This window comes from Notechis scutatus, chromosome 1 (assembly GCF_049901735.1).
Source record: "Notechis scutatus isolate UNSWTSFEM ecotype Mainland chromosome 1, rNotScu1.2, whole genome shotgun sequence".
Lineage (NCBI taxonomy): Eukaryota > Metazoa > Chordata > Lepidosauria > Squamata > Elapidae > Notechis > Notechis scutatus.
Window position 1 is genome coordinate 239297000 of NC_142009.1, and position 21088 is coordinate 239318087.

A 21088-nucleotide genomic window follows, 5' to 3' on the forward strand; every position below is an offset into this window, starting at 1 on the left:
GACCATCCGCCGCCTCATCAGGAGCATGCCCAGGCATTGTAGGGAGGTTATACAGGCACGTGGAGGCCACACACACTGCTGAGCCTCATTTTGACTTGTTTTAAGGACATTACATCAAAGTTGGATCAGCCTGTAGTGTTTTTTTCCACTTTAATTTTGAGTGTAACTCCAAATCCAGACCTCCATGAGTTGCTAAATTTGATTTCCATTGATAATTTTTGTGTGATTTTGTTGTCAGCACATTCAACTATGTAATGAGCAAAGTATTTAATAAGAATATTTCATTCATTCAGATCTAGGATGTCTTATTTTTGTGTTCCCTTTATTTTTTTTGAGCAGCGTATATCTTTTAATTGATAAAATGCTTTCATATCTTCCAAGGAACTTAAATGAAAATGCATCATTGGCCTCTGCTCTGCCATCAGGATGCATTGGGTAAATTATTTCTCAATGCCATTTAAAACTAATTCTGCACCAAGTGAGAAATCAAATAAGTTCCTAACCAACCTAGCTGACAATTTTGTTGTCCAAAATGTAGAGGGTGAAACTATAGGGACAGCCATACTGGACTTAATTCTTACAAACAGAGAAGAAGTGATAGAGGGAGTTGAAACTGCAGGAACCTTGGGTGAGAGTGACCATGTCATACTAGAATTCAACATAACACAAACACAAGCAATAGAACATAATGACACCAGAGTCTTGGATTTTAAAAGGGCTGATTTTTAATAAACTCAGAGAGAACTTGGGAAAGATTCCATGGATGAAAATCCTAAAGGGGAAAACAACTCAAGAATCTTGGGAAACTCTGAAAAGTATGATCATAGAAGCCCAGACCAGCACAATATCACTGAAAAAGAAAAACAAGAAATCCAAGAAGAAACCAGCATGGCTGCACAAAGATCTCTCTGGCAAATTGAAAGAAAAAAAGGACAAGTACAAAAAAATGGAAAGAAGGACCTACAACTAAGGCAGAATATCAGCAGATAGCCAGAATCTGCAAAGATGAAGTCAGGATAGCAAAGGCTCAGAACGAACAAAGATTTGCAACAAAAGTCAAAGATTATAAAAAAAAAAGTTTCTTCCAACATATAAATAACAAGAAAAAAATCAAGGAAACAGTTGGTCCACTAAAGAGAGAAGATGGCAAGGAAGTAACAGGCAACAGAGAGAAAGCAGAACTGCTTAATTCATTCTTTGCATCGGTCTTCACGCAAAAAGAAACTATAGCTCAACCCACCAAAAACATAACTGTAAAAGACAGACCAGAAATAAAAGTTAAAATAAGCAAAAAAAAAAACAGTAAGAGAACACCTGTCTGATTTTGATGATCACAAATCACCAGGGCCTAATGGATTACATCCCAGAGTTAAAGGAGCTGGCAGAGGCCATCTCCATCTTTCAAAACTCCTGGAGCACTGGGGAACTACCAGAGGACTGGAAAAGAGCTGATGTGGTTCCCATCTTTAAAAAAAGGGGGGGGAAAGCCAGACCCAGGAAACTATAGACCAATCAGCTTAATATCAATACCTGGGAAGATACTGGAAAAGATAATAAAAAAACATCTAGAAACAAGTAAAGTAATAACTAGCAGTCAGCACGGGTTTGTAAAAAACAGATCATACCAAACCAATCTTATTTCATTCTTCAACACAGTGACGAAATTAGTAGACCAGCAAAATACTGTGGACATAATACATTTTGATTTCAGCAAGGCATTCAACGAAGTAGACCACAACCTACTTCTTAGTAAGCTAGAAAAAAGTAGAATAGATAGCACCACCACTAGATGGACTCGCAACTGGCTGGCAAACCGTACTCAACGAGTAGTCCTTAATGGGTCTAAGTCTACATGGAGGGAAGTAAGCAGTGGGGTGCCACAAGGTTCCGCCTTAGGCCCAGTACTCTTCAATATCTTCATTAACGACTTAGATGAGGGAATAGAAGGGGAACTTACCAAATTTGCAGATGATACTAAGCTGGCAGGAATAGCTAACACCCAAGAAGATAGGCTCAAGATCCAGATGGATCTTGACAGACTAGAACACTGGGCCATATCTAACAAAATGAAATTCAATGTAGAGAAAAGTAAAGTCATACACTTAGGCAAGAAAAAACAAAAGTACACATATAGATTGGGTGAAACCAGGCTCAATAGCAGTAACTGTGAGAGGGATCTTGGAGTCTTAGTGGACAACCAGCTAAATATGAGCCAACAGTGTGCAGCAGCCGCCAAAAAAGCTAATGCAATCCTAAATTGTATTAACAGAGGGATACAATCAAGATCAAGGGAAGTACTAATACTACTCTATAAAGCCTTAGTAAGTCCACACCTAGAGTACTGCATCCAGTTTTGTTCACCACATTATAAAAAAGATGTTGAGACTCTAGAAAAAGTACAGAGAAGAGCAACCAGGATGATTAGGGGACTGGAGGCTAAAACATACAACAAACAGTTGCAGGAACTGGGCTTGGCTAGTCTGGTGAAGAGAAGGACCAGGGGAGACATGATAACGGTCTTCCAATATTTGAGGAGCTGCCACAGAGAGGAAGGGGTCAAGCTATTTTCTAAAGTGCCTGTAGGCCAGACAAGGAATAATGGATGGAAACTGAACAAGGAGAGATTTAACCTGGAAATAAGGAGAAACTTTCTGAATGGAACAGCTTGCCCTCGGAAGTTGTGGGAGCGCTATCAGTTGAGACTTTCAAGAAGAGATTGGACTGCCATTTGTCAGAAATGGTGTAGGGTCTCCCGCTTGAGTGGGGGGTTGGACTAGATGACCTACAAGGTCCCTTCCAACTCTGATTATCTGTTATCTGTTAACTAATATATTTAACTGAAGGTAATTCTGAGAGATAGCATCACTTTTTGCAATTTTGTCTGCGTAACCTCAAGTATTTTGGAAAAAAAATGTATTTTTTCCTACAAACTGATACTATCACCTCCTATAGAATGCTTATTGTGTGATTCTATTTCCTATGCTCCTTTCTGTCTTGAAGATTTTTATGCCTTCAACCTTTGTCATGCAGTTTCTTTTTGTATTTTTGAAGATATGTTTGCATTTTCCCCTTTCTCCCCAGCCTTTCCGCTCCTATAAAATCAGAGCCTAATGACAGAAGAGCCCTAAAGGCTTTTTGCAGAAATTACTGATAAAAAAAAATCTTCCAACTTTATGCCATGTAGAATGTCATAATATGGATCTTAACAATCCATCACAGTGACAGCTATAAAGATGCAAAAGTTGTCTAGTCTAGCACATGTCCTTGCTAACATTTCTTATATTGTGTTTAAATGCAAATAGCTATATTCCTCTGCTTCGTGGACCTGACTTAATGACCCATTTATCTTTGTCAACTTGAATCAATATTTTTCAGGGCTGTTATGATGGCAAAAGTTTTGGTCACTATTTTTCTCAGGAAGATTTGTAACCCTCCCAATAGGTTTTACATCTGAATTACGTTTAACTAAATCAAAATGGCAAGGTACCTTCTTCAACCTTTCTAACTTTATCAAAATTGGAGTCAAAAACTACTTCGTTCCTCTGCCTCAAAATGTAATGTTTTTGTTTTTTTTCTTAAACTTGTTTTTTTCTTAAAAATAAGTTTTTTGTTTTAAGTTTTCTTTATGTCCACAATTGCTTTTATTAGGATGAAAAAGATTACCACTACCTTTTGTTTTTTCCCTTTCTTTTTCAAAGTTCCATTTGAAGCTTTGCATCCATTCTTGAGTTTTGGATAACTTCTTTGGGGCTTCTTCTACATATATCCAAATTCGCCATCTATAGTTAGTCCATTTTCCAATTCCTTTCTGATTATGCATGGGTAAAGCTTTCTTTCAGTTCCACTCGTAAATGGTTTAAGCAGTGTTAATGCTATGCTTTCATTAAAACTAAACGGCTCCCCAACCCTCCTGCTCCCAAAAAGTATTTATGTCCAGACTTGATACTAGACTTAGACAACCAGGCAGTTGCCTAGGGCATCAAATTTTAGGGGATGTCAAAGTTGAAAAGACTTCCAAAATACACAGTATGAGTATAAAATCTTATAATTTTTCATCATTCCTTTAGGACTTTTTCTTTCTATGCTTTTCAAACATGTCCACCTGTAAAGTTGGATGTGACATATAACAACGTTTGGGCGCTGATAGAATTAAAATTTACTGTGATTCATACTATAAAAGTTGAAAATTTCTGAAAAAGATAACTTTTGTCCAGGACTGAAAATTGTAAGTATAATGCTCAAAAACTCAATGAAAAAAAGATAGAAGATACAAGTTGGCACCTCTTTGAAATTCCTAAAAAAAAAAAAAAGGAAGACGAACCAAACTATAGCGGTGCCAAAATATGACTTTGGCTAGTGTGCCAGAAGGTCATGTCTGGCCCTGTTTGTGCATGCTTTGAACACAGAAGATGTGTCCCCAAAACAGATGAAAAATAGTAGTGTTTAGACCAGGATTTAATTTATAGCAGAATTCTTCAGCCCTAGAACTTCACTGCTAATCCCTGAGGAGTTTCAGAATACCTCAGTTTCTACAAAATTCCTTTTCTCTGCTATAAAAGGACTAGATTTTATTAACAGCCACCTATAGGCTTAGGGGGGGGAAAAAGCTTGCAGAACATATATGATGACTCTCAGATACTTCCTCCCCTCCATCATAACACATTAACATTCGGTCTCCTCAAATGTAAACATTTGTTTTTCTATTTGCTACATTTTTAGCAAACTCCTCCTCACAACAGGATTTACTTATTTATTTTAAAAACTCAGATTTTCTATTTTGCCCTGTCAAACATTCCATGTCTCCCTGTTGTTACATTTCTGGTAGAATACCATTCATGGTAGAATCAGTTCCAGTTTGGCAGGATCCTCCATTAAGGGTTCTCTGTTGAGTCTTGGTAGAACCTGTAATGGTAGATATGTGACTGGGAACGGCGTTCTCTGATGAACAGCACTGGTACATTCTGCATTATTAACTTCTACTTGCCTGTGCTTTACCCTGTAGGAAATCAACAGTGCCAATTCAGACCCAATATTGATCAAGATGCTGCTGCTATTTTTTTTTAAAAAATAGCAACTGAGGGCAGGGTACAGCATCTTCTACTCTTCTTACAAAAGAAATCTACCTGAAATCCCATTTTTCATCCTTCTTTTCAATGAGGGGCAGGATTCCCTCCCTCCCCAAAATAGCTACTTCTGGATGAAAATAAGCGGCAGAGTTTTTATCTATAAATTGGAAAGGGATTAGGGAAACAGCAGAATTAACCTCACCTTCGCCACATCATTTCACCTTTCTTCATGCAGCAGATGGTGCACTTGAGAAAACGTAACCAAATATAAAAGGGATATTGGTCCTGTTCTTAGTAGTCGTCATGCTGGCACTAAATTGTTAGTATTTATTTGCTTATCCATTGAAAGATAATGAAGAATTAAGAGATACTGTGAAGGACAGGATTATAAGACACATACTCTACTACGCCTTGAAAACAAATGACACTGAATACACAAAAAATAAATCAAACTAGAATATTTTGATCATATTTTGGAACATGAATGAACACATTTAAGGCTTATGGAATCTATTTGCCATTTTCCAGAACTTTATCATTGAAAGCCTGATGCAATAGTAATATAATCAGAATTAAGACATTCAGCACCTGCAAGTTTGTTTTGATGAAATTGAATGGAACTCAAAAGCCTGCAAAAACCAAATACATTTCTTGTTGCCCTCCTCTTCGGCTTCTTTGTTTTAGTCATATATTTTGGGACAAGAGAGATTAGTACTGTTGTTAAATAATAGGAAGCCAAATAGTATTGAACTACTGCAAATCCCCAGAAATCTACCAATAAGTATTGAATTATCTTCTTTTGCTTAGGTTGTTGTTGTTGTTTTGATCTAACCCTCCTTGTGGGGTATAATCATTGTTCAAGTATCTATGCTGATAAGCTTTAGATTATAGCAAAATGTAATCTTGTTTTTCCATCAGTCTAGATTATTCAAAAATTATGTGACTGAATAACCTAGCCAACTCAACATAAAGCCAACTTTTATAAAGACACTGAACACAAATGGAATAGTTCTTCTTATTCTCACGGTCCCTTTGCTAACAGTATTGTATTGTGAATGAAACTATTTTCACTCAATGTTCTTACAAACCCTTTGGGCGGAGACATTTGTCAGACTTTAAATCTTCACTTTTACCAGAGAAGGCCTTCAGATTTAATCTAATATCAAAGATATTAGAAACAGTCACCAATACAGTATGTTGCATAGCCTTAGCAAAGGTCACAAAGAGGAACTATCAATTAGCTTCCCTCCTGTCTACCGCAATGTCCTGGGGATGAGCTGTTGATCACATGGATATATCCATATTGTTTTCCTAGTAATGGTACAGACATTGTTCGCTTTCTTTTGCAACTTTCTATTCTGGTCTACACTTTTCAGGATGTTTCTAATAGTCACCCATCCATCTATGAACCAGATCCATGCCTATTTAAATGTTCAAGCTATCCAGATTCTTGATATAACTTGGGATAGTACTTGAAAAAAAAAAGAAATAAACTTGATGTGGGTGGAGAAAGAGAAATTTATCCAACACCCTTTAAACACAGTTCCCTGTTGTGGTATACTCTTATATACTCAGTAAAGATTCTATACTCAGTAAAAATTCTAAAAATCTTTCATTTTAAAATTTTAAGTTTTGCATGGAAAATATTATAAATGCAGAGTATTTTACATCTGAATTTGCTTCAAAGGTTGTGCAGTCCCTTATTGCCCCCATTTTTCCTTCAACTAATAAGCTGGCTTAGAAACAGGAGAATAAAAAAATAATTGGATATGCCATGAGAAGAACGTTTACTACCTGTGAGGCAAGAACGATAGGGCCTAAACCTCAGGTGCAAACTCTGCCTGTGTTAGATGCCTAGGGCTGTGTGTGTCCAGGGCTTTAGAAGGCGGTAAAAATGAATAATATACAGGCAGCCCTAAGTTACGAACATTTGACTTAAGCACAACCCCTAGATATGACAGGCTGCCTATTACAAAAAAATGGTGGACAGCATTCTCCTTCCTCAAGCTGATGAAGCACTGAAGCCCTGCAAAGCTTGTAGGAACCGCTAAAAACAGACCGTTATATTAAAAACATGCAGCTTCAGCACTTTGTTAGCTCAAGAAAGGAGAATGCCACCTGCCATTTTTTTAAATAGACAACCCATTTATGAATTCTAATTTAAGTACAAATTTGAGTTACAAGATTTAGGGAAGAGAACTCATTCTTAACCCATGGACAGCCTGAATGCACTTGTAACTGACCCACGATAATTACTGCACACCCTTAGATATTACAGCAGAATTTTGTTTGCTACATTTCAATTTCAAATGCAGCCATTAATCTGAGATCTCTTTGCTCTGAGACTGAACTTGGCTCAACTAAGACCCTAATATGTTCTCCAACACTCTGAAACCAAGGCAGGTACACGGGCACAAAACTAGTGAGGACTGAAGAAATGTCCAGCATGAAACACAGGAATGTAACCTGAATTAGTTTGATAAGAAAACATGACCTGGAACCATGGTGAGTTATGTGACCAAGAGCGATAACTTAATAGCCAGGACTGTGAATGGCCTAGAAAATGCATTTGTATGGAAATTCAACACTTTGTCCTCAATGCTCACAGGTGCAAATTCGATGCAACAGACTATTTGTAACTGTTCTCTATTGCTATAAGAAGAGCATTGCATTGATCCATTTATTCACAGAGGACTGCCACAGTCACACAAGGAACATGAGTTAGGGCATGTAATAGTACAAAAACAGGAGCTGCAATATTACACTGGGAGCAAGGGACCTTATGATCAAAATGACTTCCCTGCATTTTTCAAAGGCCAGACAAGTCTTAAAACTGAATGCAAAGCCAGTTTTCAAAAGATGCCGATTGTAATTCGTGTATCTTGGGGTTACCTGCAAAATAATGCTAAGCTTGTATACTACAGCTGTTGGCTCAGCACATTAAACACACTCAACCTCCTGAAATCTCTTTTCAAGAGACTACAATAAAGCAGACTGATCACACATAATGCAACTGAGGAATGTAGGCCAATCATTGGGCTTCCCTCTCTCTACCCCACCCCAGCAAAAATAAATAAATAAATAAATAGAGGAACATAGGAACCCATTAGTCTAAGTCAAGTTTGAGGTAACCAGCTTGTACCGCTAAAGAGACAGAGTGCTAGCTTGGAAATGATCCCACTGCCCTTTTGCACAATTTACAGTTGCTGGACACAGGCAATTAATTGATCCATTTCTGGGATGAAATAAATAAATCCTGGGTTTCACCAAAATAGTATACATGCTGCCTGTGAAACACATTATGTATATATATATATTCCTCTCTAAGGCCATTTTCAACTCCTTATTCCAGTTTATTAAAAAGGAGCAAAAAAAAGGGGGGGGGAGAGAATGTGGAGGGGAGAGAACTATCATTCTGTGATCACTGACAGATGATCACAATTTGCTTTTTGGCTGCACTCAGCAGTGAAATTCCTAGAGTCCAGCTGTCTCATATTGCCTCCTGCAGTTATGAGAAATAATTACGGCAGCTTTGCTGTGTTTAAGAGGGTTATATTACATTAAAAAATATGACACAAGATAGAGAAGCTCTGTGGCCAGATCACCTGCTCTTAATGAAATCGCCTCTAATTTTGTAATGGCCAAATAAGCCAGAGTTTTCATAACTGTGTAACAGTCTGCAGGTTCTCTTTAAATGAACTGCCCGAGTGCATGCTGTTGATTTTCCATTTTTAAACAAAACTGTTCCAGATCTATTTTTCTGATCTATAATACATGTCGTGTCCATACCTCCTCCCTCTCTCCAATAGTTTCCATTATTCTAGGTAGTTCTGCTAGAAGGTCTGTTTCTGACCTTGCCATTTATGAGTCCCAGGGGAATGTTGCCCGATTCTTCTGTGCCTGGGTGGTATGAGTAGCAGCTGTGTCTTTAGTCCCTCCCTATTCTTGTTTTCCCAAGGAAGAAGGTAGTCTTTGGAAGGAGCAGCATGGTCTTACAAGAGGCTTAGAAGTCCTCCAAAAGCTTGGATTAGAAGCTGACAAGTACAAATCTTTGCTCATGATTTACAGCTGCTCTTTTTCCCCTCAAAGGATCCTTTCCATCAAATTGTAGAAACAAAAAGGTTTCTTCCTAAACGTCAGGATCCAATGCCATGGGGTTTATGATTGATTATGTAGGTGGAGGATTATCAGATCTGTATTGCAGAACACTGGATGACCACTAGACAATGGCAATGGGCTGGAGTTTTTCTGAATTTGTTTGCTGCCATCTAACAGTATTCCAGATGTTTCTAAACATAAAGTGGCAACCTTAATCTTAAGCTCCTTTTCCCATTAGAACATCAAATACAAAATATTTGATTGGATGACCAAAATCAAAATGATAGAGTTGATGATCAGAAAAAAACGTATAAAACCTGCAATATTCCTGCCTTTTAAGAAGAAAATACATAGGCAGTGAAAGTTTGGAAATACTGAAGAGTAGTAGCGGCAGAGAATGAAATGTTTTACAAGCAAGATAGATCTATGTTCGGTTCCTGAATTCTTAAAAGATGTCCTAGGCAGGCTGATACCAGTTAAGATAGATCCATTATTAGATGAGGCATTGTCTAATTATATGAAGCAACTTCTCCAATACTTCATAAACAAGGAGAGTTAATGAGAATCCATAGCCCTAACGCAAAATTTCTCTGCTAATGGGGTTTCTCTTGAAAGCTATAGTTTTGTTATGAAAATATTGATCTATTCTTCATGTTTAGTACACAGATAAATAAAGTATGAAAACTGATGAAAGGATTGCTATTAGGATATTAAAAAGGGCTTCTGGTCATGATGAAAATGGCATGAAGAAACTGTATCCCACTAGGAGATATATTCTTAAATCCTACCCACCCAACTTGTTATCATTACAACCTATGTTATAAAATTAATTCATCTTCCTGGTTTGTCATGAAACGGAAAGAAGTAATTAAATTGCAATGAGCGATTTAATTTCTTATTGTAGCCATCTAGAGGGTATATATTATTTCATCTATGAGGATGCCTCCAGAATATCTCCTCCTCCCCCCCCCCAATCAACAACCGGCAACACTCCTTTTCATAGTATTTTTGTATCACAGACCTGAATTCACAAATAAATTTTTCCTATGAGAGAATGTCCATCTTAAGATACGATATACTTCTTCCTTCTTGGAACAAGGATCAGTTCTCATTTCCCAACTGGAGTAAATTAGCAACAATTAGTTGGGTCTTGTTAAATGAACAGAGACTTAACTCCAACTCTGGGCCTGAACCCAGCAAGTTTAATCATGCAGGACTGAGATTCATACTTACTTTCAGAGAATATGCCAAGGCAATGAAGCCCAAACAGCAGAAATTGAGGTATACAAAGTTGAAAATGGACCAGAGATAATAATCATTCACTTCAGTGGTGTCTGGGTAGATTTCAATTACAGCAGTGGGATTAGTCATCGTTTTCTTCTCCACGGAGTGTTTGCATTGCACCGGTGGTCTCAGGCTGTCCCCTTTGCAGGTCTTGTTCTCCATTAGGCACACAGCAGAAGAAGGAGACAGCACAGGGGACCCTTGCTGTATGGGGGGCGTCTTGGAGATGCAGGCGAAGCACCCCTGCTGGGGTACATGAGGGGGTCTTCGAGTCCAGAAAGCCCCGTCAAGGGGACATGGAGGGCCCAAGGGGGGTTCCTGTGGCCTCTCCGTGATGGCAACCCCCAGTTTACACAACTATATCCAAGGAAAGTAGGTCCCCCTGAGAAAGATAGCGATGGAGGAAGTGGGGAGGGTCAGGAAGACAAAAGATGTGAGTGATAAAAACAAAACGCCGGGATGCAGGAAATCAGAAATAGAAAAGAAGTAGTGGGAAAGGCAAGAGGAAGAAGGGAGAAAAAGAGGGATTTCCAGGCAAGGCAAGGAGAAAAGAGAAAAGAGAGGAGCCTGTTTAAACACATGTACCACAAAGGGAGTATTCTCTAGCTGACAGAGCAGTCGTTAATGTATGCAGCAGTGTTAAGTTCCTGGATTCCCTGCAGCTGGGTGTCCCAGCTCCGCAGTAGGCTTGGCTTTGCCCTCCCCTGCTTCCCACACAAAACAGCCTCGGAGTTCATTAATTCCCTGGGAAAAGCAAGGAGCTTGACACATCGTCACATGCCTTCCCCCAGCCCTCTCTTTCTCTTCTCCCTCGGCTTGGTTTCATCCCCACCCCCGCTAAAGTCCTTTGCAGTCGGGTCGGACAAAAACAACAGCAATTCTCTCCTCGGTCACTCGTTGTAAACATTCCCGAGGGTTTTTGATTCATCCTCCTCCCCATCGAGAAACCGGGCAAGGGGGGGGGGGAGAAGACTTCCAAAGAGGAGGGAGCGTGGACTCGGGGTGAAAAGGACTCTCTCCCTGCCACGAGACTCTAGTCCTCATTCTCCCCCCCCACCTCCCTCCCCCCACACACACCCCACCCCGCATATCTCTCCCTCCAACCCTTCTCATCCACTCTTTGCCCATCTCTTCCGCGGGGCTCTCCTGTCCCATGTTGGCATTGAAGCAGCCCCGGCTTGGATGAGGCGATGAAAAAGCTAGGCTGTTCCTGGAACCGACTGCACAAGCTGCGACAGAAAAGCCCGGCCTCCTAGGCTTTCCACCGCTCGGTCTCTGCCCATTTTGCTGAGCGTTTCATCTCGGGCTACAATTTCTCCAGGACTTTCCCTTCCTCCCCTCTCTTCACCTGTCAGCAGTTTTGGACGGCGGCGTCGCGCGGTCGGGGGTGGCGAGGGAGAAAGGAGGAAGAGGAGGAGGAGGAGGGAGGAAAAAAGCCCCCGGGGGAGGGTATGTGTAAGAGTGAAAGAAGCGCGCCTTTTCTCGCCGGCTCCTCTCCCTTTCCCACCGGCTTTGCAATTACGAAACGGAGCCTGCCCGTAGATCCACCGGCGCCGGAGCCCGTCCCTCCGTAGAGCAAGGCGAGGGAGGGAGGCGGGCAGTTGTGCTGCATCTCCAGCTCAACACTGCCGCGGCCTCTTCTTTAGCAACTGGAGTTCGCGGAGGCGCTGAGGGAGGGAAAGGAGGGGCGAGCGGGTAAAGAGGTCAAACGGTCCCGCTCGGCCTCAGCCCAAGCCGGGCAAGGCGTGCGCACACCCGTCCCCAAAGACCCTGCGGGCACTCCGTTTTCCTTTTTCGCTTCGCCAAGCCCGCTATTTCCACGAGTGCGCGGTCTTTTTCTCCCGCTGCTCTCGCCCTCGGCTCCTAACGCGCAATACGCGCGTGCTCTCTTTCTCTCTCTCTCTCATACACACAAAAGCTTTCTTCTGGGGGGAGGATTCCACAGTTGTCAAGTCCTCCCCCCCCAACTTACCTGCTGGAAACACAACCTTCCCGCAACTGCCATCTCCATGACCGGGCTTTTTGGCGTCGATTTTGAGAGGGCTTTGAAAAGCTGAGGAAAGGCGATGGGGTCATCCTGAGGCTTGCCCTTGGACCATCGCATACGCCACGCGTGGCTTAGTAACACTGAAAAACGATTAGCCGCTCCCGATCGTCATTCGCGGCCTCTTTAGTGAGGGGTTGGGGAGGGTGTGTGTGTGTGTGTGGAAGAAACTCGAAGTGAGGCTGGGAGAGAACAACAGGACGCCGAAGGGAAAGAAGCGCTCGTCATGCTCCGGTCAGGGAGCGCGGATAGGAATCGGATCAATATTGGTTCCAGGCTGTGTCAGCGAGCACGCATATACAGCCATAGCTCCAATATCAACAAGCTCTCCTCTCCACTGTTTACACTTTTATTGGAGGCAGTTGTCTTCTTTATTGCCTTGGTTGCAAAAAAAGTTCTGAAGAACTTGAAAGCTTAAGGTATGCAAAGGTGTTGTGACCTAGATGAGTTCTCTAATAAAGCTACATTGGATTCAACAGGCCGTCGCTGCACTCCACTCTGTTGATAAATAATGAAACACAGCAAAAAGTGCTCTGATCAACGGGAACTAGGAAAGTAGTAGTAGGGGCCCCGTGGATGATTTCAGCAGATGTGTAGTATTATAGCAAGGGGAGTCCTCTAGTTGGCATATGAAAAGGTATAACAAAATCAAAGAGCTCTTCCTACAATATCTTAAGTCTGGCCTCCCATAGGACATAATCTTATTTTAGTTCCTAAATTGTTAGATTGTAGCTTTTACAAAAGTTTGTAGAAACAATACCATGTCATAATAAATAAGGGAGGTGGCTACCATTATACATAAGTAGAATAATCTCTAGACATATTTAAATTGCATTTTATTTGCTCATCACAATAACACTAATAATTTATCGGTTCTTAAACAGTAAAATATATTCACCAAGTGATGAAACAAAAACTTTCTTGCTTATAAAGGTAACTTTGAATCTGTTCAATTAGTTTTTCATCTAATATTCATAATTTTTTTTGTATTTGAACAATTGGAAAGGAGTAATGTCAGTTTCAACATATTGTTATTTGTAATAGAAATACAATACTGCATTTTAATAAGCCATCAACTTGATATTTTTGTAATTAAGTAGGAAATGAAATGGTCAAAATAGTGTTTCTAGAATGTAATGGGAGGTTCATAGATCTGGATAGGAAGAAAAATCTGCAGAGTCAAAGCAGAATAACTTATTTTCTTAAATCCCGCTTGCAGATTGTGGTTACACATAAACTGGTTGGGATCACACAAGACACTAAATCACAAAAACATCGATGCAAGTTTATTGTAATCAAACTTTTCATGTTGTGCAAATGCCTTAGTTGGTTAAAAATGAATTTTGCTTCTTTCATTTCTCCACATACAAAATACCTATTTAACCTTTTTACTAGTAGGACTTTCATTTAAAAATGCTTTAAGATTAAGTTTATGCTTAGGACTGAGCTGCACAATCTCTAATCATGGTTGTCTGTAATGAACAAAATAATTGTGCCTTGTTCAGTCTATTCATCTTTTTTTAACCTTTGTTTCTCGGAGTATTAAAAAAAGTCAGATTAAGCAAAAATATTAAATCAGAATTCTGAGTTCATTGCAATAATCCAAGGTTAAAATAAGCAGGTTTCATAAAACAAGTCTTTGTTTCAAAAATATTTTTTTCTGGGAATGAGTTCATGTGTCATGATACAACAACAATCAAGTACTACTGTATACACAGTATAATTTGGTATGATATATGAATCAGGTGTGTTCATACCAAATCATGTATTCCCTTTAAAGTTTCTCCAGACTACTTTTTAAAGAATGACATGATAGTTGTTGTGGTTCGCCGGCAGCAGGTGCAGACAGCTGAGGTCTCGGAGAGTGAGGACTCAGATGAGGGGCCTGCGTGTGATGTAGGGATGGGGCCAGGACCATCAGGAAGTGGAATGCTGCCTTTGGAGATTGTGGAGGCTGGCAGCAGTGATGAAGAGGTTCCCAAGGAGCCTGTGCCCAGTGTGTGTGTGTGTGTGCAGGGCTGCTCAAAGGAAAGAGCAGCTGCAGCAGCACAGGCGATTCTGGAGTAAGGCTGCAAGGTAATGGCCCTTCCCTCAAGAGATAAAAGCCAGCTGAGAAACTGGAGTTCTTTGCAGGAAGCAAAGAAGTTTTTGCACTCAAGCCTTGTGGATGTTCAGAATATCTTGGTTGGTGTTTGGAGACTCTTTGTGTTTGAAATCTTTCTTAGTCCCTTTATCTAATATTCTTGGCAGCCTTGCACTACCTTGGCAAGGCTCGTTCTTATCAGAGATAATTAATTTGAAACAGCCTTTTAACCGTGAAGGAACAGAATTAGTAAAGAACCATTAAAAGGTTGTTCTGTTACCTCTGTTTCGTGTTGGTTTCCTTGGAACAAGGTTTGGGTCAGAACAATAATGTGTGGCAATGAAAACTGTTTATTTTCAATTTATTTGATTACTAGTTGAGAAGAGAACAGCTATGAAACAGATTGTATCTTTTGAACAGGCAAGAACATAACAGCATTTCACAAATTAGAGAAAACAAGTAAGAGAATGCTCCAAGCCACCAGGAAACTACTAATCCAGCAGTGCGATCTGCATGCCAAATTTACTAAGACTATTTCCAATAAAATGTGGTGGACTTTATTCTTCTCAAGAATGTGGGATCTGCTATACAACAGCTTTCTCCTACTCGACACAATGGTTTAGACTTCCAATATCAATAGTATGATCCAAATTTTGGAAATGGCACTGGAGAGACTTTTACCCATTCAACATTAAGCTGCAATGTGTAACACTGCCAGTCTATCAATCAGTGCTGATCAGTTTTGATTGTCTGATATATTTTATTATGGAGGTGTATTCAATCCCACATTTCACAAATCTTTAAGACTCTTTAAGACCCTTATACAAAATCAGGGTGCTATTGGTTTTACCTGAAGCAAACCTGTTTTAATCTTAAACTCTTGTTCCATTATCCTTGTCTTCTCATAGCCTTGTGATTAGGCTCAAGTATTATGAAATATTTCAAATGAACTAACATCTCTGTTCACAGCCTAGCATTAACAACAACCCAGCTCTGTAATCTATCAAGTCTCATTTGCTCTACAATAGTTGATCATATGACTTGTCAGACTCAAAACAAAACCTAGCACAGAAATTACTCCTCTTCTGAAACACCTGATATAGAAATCTATGCAAAAAGAAATTGAATATATAGAGATATTCACAGAATTTCAATCCCCAGATTAAATTCCTCAGAGTTGAACATATTTTTCTGAGTTGCTTACAATATTTTTCTTCACAACAGAATGCAATGGTAGAGTCAAACTTTCTAAATAAAACTTGTACTGCATATTAAAGATAAAGAATAAAAACTTCTTCAAAACTAACTTGAGTCAAAATGTCTCATAAATTGAGCCAAACATCTCATAAACTTTTATGACAAATACTTTTTGGGAAAAGTCTGTTCTCATATCTCAAAAAGAAACTAGGAATTACAAAAGGTTTGGAAAACTGAAGAGCAAAATATTCACAAACAGGACATACTACCCGAGTAGGGGAAGCTTAGGCTAAATGGCCATTTAACGTTTATCTTTACTTTCACTTTATCTTTTACCTTCCCCATTACAATGGCTATTTCCCAAGTATTCATTACTAATCATAACCATGTTTTATAAAATGTGTTAATTCAAAAACACTCTGCCACATTCCACACTTCATAGATGACAGAGATGCAACCGGTATATATATTTTTATATTCAACAGTGCAAATAGAGAATCAAATGCTATTTTAGTGGTGACTTCTCTACTATGAAGAATTTTTCAATGATCAACTGCAATATACATACATACTTACATACATATATGATATATATATGCATATATACATATATGATGGGAGAGTTGCTAGGAAATTGTATCCAAAAACATATATTATTTGGAGGAGTGTGAGCAGAAAATAAAGTTGCTTAACAAGACAACTTATGCTCAAAAATATATGAAAGGATCATGCTTCAAAGAATCAAAAATCTGAAGGATACATACAATATTAGGACTCACCAAAATTTGTAATTTTATTAGAGCCTTTATATGGTATGTTATCAGAAGGATGACAAATAAATTGGAAGATCAGTATTTTTTTAATTTAAAAACATTTCCTCTCATTTCTACTTTCTTGATTTTGTTCTGAATGCCATCAGTCACAATATAAAAGCAAAGCATGATGTGCTTGTGGGTGCATTTGTATTGAGACTGTGGAAGGCAATGACTGATTGCTTTTACACGTTGCCAGTACACTTTGCAAAACCAACGGAGTCATTATCTCGATCAAATGCTGTGTAATAGCATCCAATGAAAACATCACCAAGAATCCAAAGAGGCCCACCAGGTGGTGGGACATCCAAGCCTGAAAATCCACTCAAACAAAGAGTTTCTCCTTGAACAGTAACCTATAGAAGGAGAGGAAAAAGTAAAACAAGTAATAAGATAATTTGTTTTATAACATTATTGTTCTGTATAGAATTAATTCTATGGTAAAATTTAAACAATTTGAATTTAAAGCATATACACACATACATATACAGTAATCAATTCATCCTAATGTCTATGGAGATTGTCAATCATCCAAATCATGGTTGTTTCAACAGTGCTTTTTCCAAAAGGCAACTGGACTTTGTTTTGTTTTTCTTTGAAAATGTTTAGCTTCTTATCGAAGCAGTTTCTTCAATTCAGAACTGAAGAAGCTTCTCAGATGAAAAGTGAAACATTTTCAAAGGAATGGAAAGTTCAGTTGCCTTTTGAAAAAAGCAGCTTCAGGACATCATTTTTTCTTAATAACTGTCAAGAGTTTTTAAGGAAAAGTCGTATTTTTGTTCCTCTATTTCAAGGACTGAAAATGCTATGTTAATTTTGGAATTCATAACTTTTCCTTACTGCTTACTATATATTTCTCAACTAACACAGGATGCAGTTAAAATTCTTCTAGATCTTTTTACAAAATCATATGTAATGTTTGTTCAACATTACTCCTGACCTATCTCAGTGTATAAACAGACTTGGGATTAGTCCATAGTACTTTCTGGAGCCCCCACTATCTTCTTAAATGAGCAGAAGCAATTCAGTACATATCAAAAAGAACTATCACTAGGTATATTACACAGAAAATATGAAGAGAATCTGTTAAGCATTAAGAAAAAGAATATTAGAGTGTCATGGAACTTACTTTTAAGGCATACTGATCTGGAGTAAGAGCATAAGACTGCCCTCCCAGCACTAGAGACACAGTGGGAAGTGTAGATAGCTTATCACATGGGAGCATGTACTGCAAACAAAACAACAGAGAAAAATAAGAACCTGCTATGGACAAACACTGGGCGAGAAAAATCCTCTCCTTTCCTGAGATGTGATAGAAGCCAGTAGTTAAGATGGCCTTCTTCAAAATGGTCATCCTTAGATTTACATAAAACCTTCACTGATAATGTTGCTGGCAATGGTGGAAATTATAATTAAATCAATTTGAGAACCACCAGGTTGAGGAAGGCTGCCTAAGGAATAAACGACTAGAGGTTTGCAAATACTTGTTCAATGTATCTTGTTTTCACTTAAGATCAACTTTCAGAGTCTAGTACAACTTAGGCAGAATTAACAATAAATGAGAAACAATGATAGAAAAACAATAAAAAGACAATCCTACTCATCTGTATAGGATATGTAAGTATCCTATACATACTTCCTCTCAAACCAAAAAGCATGACCAGCAGGGCTTCCCAAACACTTTACTCCAGAACCTAGAGAAACAGCCATATTTTTAAAGACTACTAGAACATCATCAGGGTGCAGCTACATGGATCTTGGGGTTGGGAGCATCATTTTAGAGTACAGGAGTCACAAAAGAGAAGCCACACTTCCTGGATCCTGACATTGACTGAAGGCACTCCAACTTTGCCTAAACTTATTGGTGGGCCATCATGGGAGATAGGTGGTGCCTCCGATAATAAGGCCCTAAGCCATGAAGGACTTTATAGTTAATAAAAGCACCTTGAAATGCATCTGAAAGCTCACTAGCAAACAGTGCAGCTTGCAGAGCAATGAGTATGCTGAAACATCCTACCATTCCCAATGCCACTGTATTCTGGACTACTTAAGCTTCCAAGTGTTCTCCAAGGGCAGCCAACATGTACATCATGAATTTCTACTTGTATTTATTCAGTCTTTGCATATCCATTAACTCTTATCACTCATAACTGGCATTCATAAGATTAGCAGCTACTTTCCAGAAGTGGAATCAATAAATCTGTCTCAAGCAGAATTTTTCTGATTGTGGCATAGAGTTTAATTAGATAGCTGAAGTAGTCCACCTCTAATTCCTCCCCTTCTGAGAAAAGGGGATTTGTTTTCCAACATCCACTGAAAATCTGGATATGAACAGGAAAGAATGTAAGGTAATATTGTTCCTGAACCTTTGATTAAAGGTTGTAATGCTTCAAGAATCTGTGAAATCCAGAGGAAGCAAAGATAAATCTTTGCTTCAGGAAACCCATTTATTTCGAAGGAGCAAGTGAGCCAGATTAGTTAGAAATCTAAATTAAGAGTTTATGCTTTATTTTACTGCATGGTTAACTGTATTGTCTCTGACATACACTGTCCCTGATATTTATGATCTCTGTAGTGCTCAAGTAAATTATGTGTTTTATGCAGCTTGGCATCTCTCTACTCAATACAGAGTATCTTCTGTATTAGGAGATCTATCATCTTGTATCTGCCAAGAATCTTATACTGTTATTTATAATTTTTCTATGGCAGGTTTTTTGCAGATGTGGTTTTTGGACAGCTTTATATTTTCATCTTCTTCGCCACTAAATGCTTTACCTGTGACTATTTAAATGAACAAAACAAATTTTTAGATCTTTCCTTTTTTAAAAATAAAATAATTTTATCTACTGATTGTAAGATTGATCTCCAAAGAAAGGAAAACTGATTTCCCTAATCCTAAAATGAAATCTGGCTTTTTTGCTGTCATTACAAGGGACTGGAGGTTGATTTCACTAAATCCAAATATTTTTATTCAGTATTTATTATTTCTACTTGAAGGTTAAGTAATATCTTAGCAAAGAAGTTTTTTATCGAGAAAATAATTATATTTCTAGGTCTTCAAATATGCAGAACAGAAACATTGAGCAGGTATTCTATTCTAATTTGAAGAACTGCACTTGTTTTAATTTCTTTTTAAAATATTATAAGCGTAGAGGATAATTTATTATAGCTAGGATTCTATATTTTGGCATGGGAGGCAAATTACAAAACTGTCAAATAAATTATTCAAGATAATAGAACTTTGAACTAGAAAGAAAGCTATCTTTTGATGGCAAGTCAATACCAGTAGACGTATCTGAACCTGACCTAAATTTAAACCAATGTATAAATAACTTTTGATTAAATGAAGATGAATGCTTAGCATCAAGTTCAGACTAAAGTGAGATTAGAGTCAGATAAATAAACAAACACACAAGTTACTATGTCTTAACATCTGCAGTACCACAATACCCTAATTCCTGTTTGAATTTACCTGTCCTTTAATGATTGGCTTAGCTCCAATGGCTTTCTGCAACTCTTTAATTTCCTTAGTTGGTCCTGTAATAAGTGATGTTCCTGTGTCTACAATAGCTTCACAGCCATCTTTGCAAACAGTTAGGCCATTGCCAACATCAACCCTGGAAGGAAAGATAGATCTCATTTTTTTTCCTTAAGAGACCAGAAACATAAAATCAAATCCTTGCATGGTTACATTGAATACAATTACTGGAAATTTACAAGAAAGTTATATGCAGGGAACAAGCTTTTACATATGTTCCAACATAATATATATAGCTCAGGGTTAAACAGTGGGTTCCTTGGTGCTCTGAGATTTGTTTGCTTGCAGATGTTTCATTATCCAGCTATGTAACAACATTAGTGTGAATAGGTGTGGGGTTTGCTCTGTTTATATAGAATAACTTGCCCTGCCAGTGTTGGTGGGGGTTTTCTCTTTGGTAGTTTCTTGATAAAAGTTTTGGTTTCCACTTGACTCCCTGGTGTTAATTCCTGCTTATCTAGGTGTTGGCTGCTGAAGGGGTGTTCTGGTGTTTTTGTTTTCTTCTTAGCTTTTTTAGCATCTCCTTTGAATGGTAAATATGGTTTATCTCCATGTATCTATTGATGGGCGATTTGTCTGAATGCCAGGCTTCCAGGAATTCCCTAGTATTTTTGGATTTGGCTTGGTCTAGGATGCGAACAGTTTTCCAGTTGAAATTGTGTTTGAGTCTTTCTATACATTGTGAAATAAAGGAGTTTTCATTGTGTCTTCTGACTGCTAGTTGGTGTTCATGAATGCACTCTGCTAATGTTCTGCCTGCCTGTCATACATAGTAGTTGTTATAGTACTTACCCTATATGTGGTAAATGACTTTGCTGTTCTTAGGCCACTGAGTCTTTTGGCTTGCTTAAAATGTTTAGGAAGATTTTAATTGGTTTGGTGCTACGGAGATATAGTATGGTTGTAATAATAAGTTGTTTGTGAGATGTTTTTCATGTATGGTATTATTCTTTTAACAGCTCATCC

The 21088-nt window shown here is 38.6% G+C and overlaps 2 protein-coding genes across 4 annotated transcripts in view; both read right to left on the minus strand.

Moving 5' to 3' along the window:
- IFITM10 (interferon induced transmembrane protein 10) overlaps positions 1-12724 on the minus strand; it is a 32494-nt gene extending 19770 nt beyond the window's left edge. Inside the window, exons 1-2 of one of the 3 annotated variants that reach the window (XM_087950800.1) lie at positions 12421-12724; positions 10398-10830 (exon numbers count right to left, since the gene is read on the minus strand). In XM_087950800.1, the coding sequence (XP_087806926.1) occupies positions 10398-10610 (213 nt within the window). In that variant the 5' untranslated portion in view covers positions 10611-10830; positions 12421-12724. Of the gene's footprint in view, positions 1-10397; positions 10831-11796; positions 12175-12420 lie in introns of those variants that run through there. The other 2 variants (XM_087950811.1, XM_087950796.1) reach the window with 2 other exon arrangements.
- Positions 12725-14919: 2195 nt separating this feature from the next.
- Positions 14920-21088, minus strand: part of CTSD (cathepsin D) — a 31763-nt gene continuing 25594 nt past the window's right edge. Inside the window, exons 7-9 of the mRNA XM_026668249.2 lie at positions 20057-20201; positions 17714-17812; positions 14920-16940 (exon numbers count right to left, since the gene is read on the minus strand). Coding sequence (XP_026524034.1) covers positions 16770-16940; positions 17714-17812; positions 20057-20201 — 415 coding nt within the window. The 3' untranslated portion in view covers positions 14920-16769. The remainder of the gene's footprint in view (positions 16941-17713; positions 17813-20056; positions 20202-21088) is intronic.